We start from the raw sequence: 2,668 nt of genomic DNA, 5'->3' as shown, positions 1-2,668 counted from the left end.
GGGAGGAGAAAGCAGGGGCTCTGCATTTTTATTATGAAGAATATGTGACTCTCTGACAGAATTTGAGCCTCATAGCTGTTAATAATGGCTGCTGTTATTTAGCTATTTCCTTGACACAGCTAAAAAGAGGCAGAAGGGTCATCAGCAGAACAGGCTGAGATAAAAAGAAAACTAGAGGCATTGATAGAACAGAAGAGTTAATTGCATGGCTAAGTTTTGATCGAAGATATGTTCTAAGATTATTGAACTGTCTTATATAATGTTATTGGTTCATCATTTTAAGATTTTGAAAACATAATAGTTAGGCAACTGTGCCAATAGCAAACACCATGGACAATGTTAATGTTAAATAGCAAATATTTTAAATTGTACCAGTGCTTGTTTTACATCTTGATTTCTTAAGCTATAGATCATGGGATTTAACATTGGTATTATTACTGTATAAAACAATGACACCACCCAGTCCTGATCCGCTGCATATGCAGAATTTGGTCGTAAGTACATGAAGAAAACTGGGCAGTAGAATAGAGCAACACAAGTAAAGTGAGAAATACAAGTGGAGAGTGACTTGGTCCTACCACTAGTAGACCGAATTCTAAATATGGCAAATAAAATGTAGGTGTATGAGATGACTATACATAAAAAAGAGCCCACCTCAATAGAACCAGCAACTACATATAAGAAAACTTGGTTAAGATATGTATCTTTACATGACAGTTTTAAGATGGGGTTGATATCACAATAGAAATGGTTAACATAATTAGACCCACAAAATGGTAAGATAAATGCGCAATATGTATGTATGAATGAATTAAGACATCCTGCAATATAGACTGAAAAAATTAGTTGTAAACATGTCCATTTGTTGATAATGATTGTATAATACAATGGTTTACATATAGCTACATATCGGTCATATGCCATCACCGCAAGTAACATTGCTTCAGAACTCGCCAGGTCAATGAAGAAGAACATTTGTATTGCACAAGCAATGATGGAGATTGTCTTATTTCCAGAGAGGATGTTGGACATGATGTTGGGTGTAATAGTTGATGAATACAGGATATCTACAAAGGATAAGTTCATAAGGAAGAAGTACATTGGTGTTTGCAAGCTTGGAGTTATTCTAATCAACACAATGATCATAAGATTGCCCAGCAAAGTTACCATGTAGACTAAAGAGCAAAGCAGAAAGAGAGGCAGCCGAAGGTTTGGGTTGGAGGAGAGACCAGAGAGAATAAATTCTGTCACAAGTGTTTTGTTCCTTTGCTCCATTTCTTTTAGCAAAAATGTTTAGAAAATGCAAGGACTATGCAGAACAATTATGCAACTAGTTTTTCTTTTTCAGCTCCATTGTTCTTGGCATCAAAATCTGTATAATGGGAAAAAAAAAAACACATATCTGATACATAACAGGTGGTCTTATACAAAACAATGGGTGGTTACAATGGGAATCACAAAGGGGAAAAATTAAAATTAACAAGATTATTTCACAATTTTGTCATCACATTTACTGTGCTCTGATGGTTAAGATTGGCTGCTGTGTATAAGCAATAGCTCACCAAAAGTGAATCCATATACTGCTGATTTGCAATCCACTGTCTTTTTTTGGTCATTGTCAGGGAAAGTTGTTGACATACTTGGAAAATTGTTCCTGAGAAACAACAGATGTGTAGCACAGGGTATTCTCCAATCCATTGAAGCATAATATCCAGTCACAGAGCAAACCAGAGATCGCTCTACCATTTATTGGTGAAATATGGCATTGTCATTCAGAAAGCAGCCATCTAAAATATATTGCTTTATAATACAATCTAATTAGTTTGCAACTACGGCTCGGTTTACACGTTGCGGAGGTGTGCAATTTGAGGTTTTGTTTTTTTTTTACCACGTGGCACATTGCCACAAAGTGTGAACGGAGCCCATGAAATATTATTTTATAACAATAGGATAGTGCATACTAACTCAAGGTCTATATTAACAGCTTAACGACTGCCAATACGCCTTTTCACGGCGGCCATTAAGGGAACTTATGCCAGAGCGCTGCCTTTTCACGGCGCTGTGACATAAGCCCAGCACGGGTATCCTGTGCCGACTAAAGCAGGGTGCCGATGGCTTCTATGGCAGCCGGGGGCCTAACAAATGACCCCAGGTCTGCCTGTAGTGGATGCCTGAGGCATGACCTAGCAGGTGGCTGTCAGTTTTACACTCAAAGGCAATAATATGCTGCAATACAGATGTATTGCAGTGTATTATAAAAGTGATCAGAAGACCGCATAGTGAAGTCCCCTAGTGGGACTAAAAATAAAGTTATCAAAAAGTTTAATAAAGTTAATAATAAATAAATAAAAATCCCTAATAAAAGAAATGAAAAACTCACTTTTTCCTTTATAAAATACTTTAATATGAAAAAAATTTATTAAAACATTACACGTTTGGTATCGCTGCGTCCATAACGACCCCACCTATAAAGCTATTACATTATTTAACCCGCATGGTGAACGCCGTAAAAAATAAAATAAAAAACAATGCCAGTGTAGCGACGGGGGTAGGGAAACGAACAAGTGGCCCAAATCTACCCGCCACTCTGTCCCTGCCTACTTGCAACAACCCGCCCTAGGCGACGGGGTACAACTGGGCGGTGGTCCCTACGCTCAGTAAGTGCATG

At 37.7% G+C, this 2,668-nt stretch overlaps 1 protein-coding gene across 1 annotated transcript; it reads right to left on the bottom strand.

Annotated features, from left to right (window-relative positions):
* Positions 1-345: 345 nt before the first annotated feature.
* On the bottom strand, positions 346-1,281 carry LOC142750433 (olfactory receptor 5I1-like). Its single transcript, XM_075859434.1, has one exon. It carries the CDS (start codon positions 1,273-1,275, stop codon positions 346-348), a length of 930 nt encoding a protein of 309 aa, XP_075715549.1. The 5' UTR covers positions 1,276-1,281.
* Positions 1,282-2,668: the final 1,387 nt, after the last annotated feature.

Source organism: Rhinoderma darwinii, chromosome 3 (genome assembly GCF_050947455.1).
Source record: "Rhinoderma darwinii isolate aRhiDar2 chromosome 3, aRhiDar2.hap1, whole genome shotgun sequence".
Classification (NCBI taxonomy): domain Eukaryota; kingdom Metazoa; phylum Chordata; class Amphibia; order Anura; family Rhinodermatidae; genus Rhinoderma; species Rhinoderma darwinii.
Note: the sequence above shows the minus strand (reverse complement) of the source record. Positions and strands in the feature narration are given on the sequence as shown.

Coding starts and splice junctions, on each gene's coding strand:
- LOC142750433 (XM_075859434.1), bottom strand. CDS start 1,275: ATGGAGCAAAGGAACAAAACACTTGTGACAGAATTTATTCTCTCTGGT.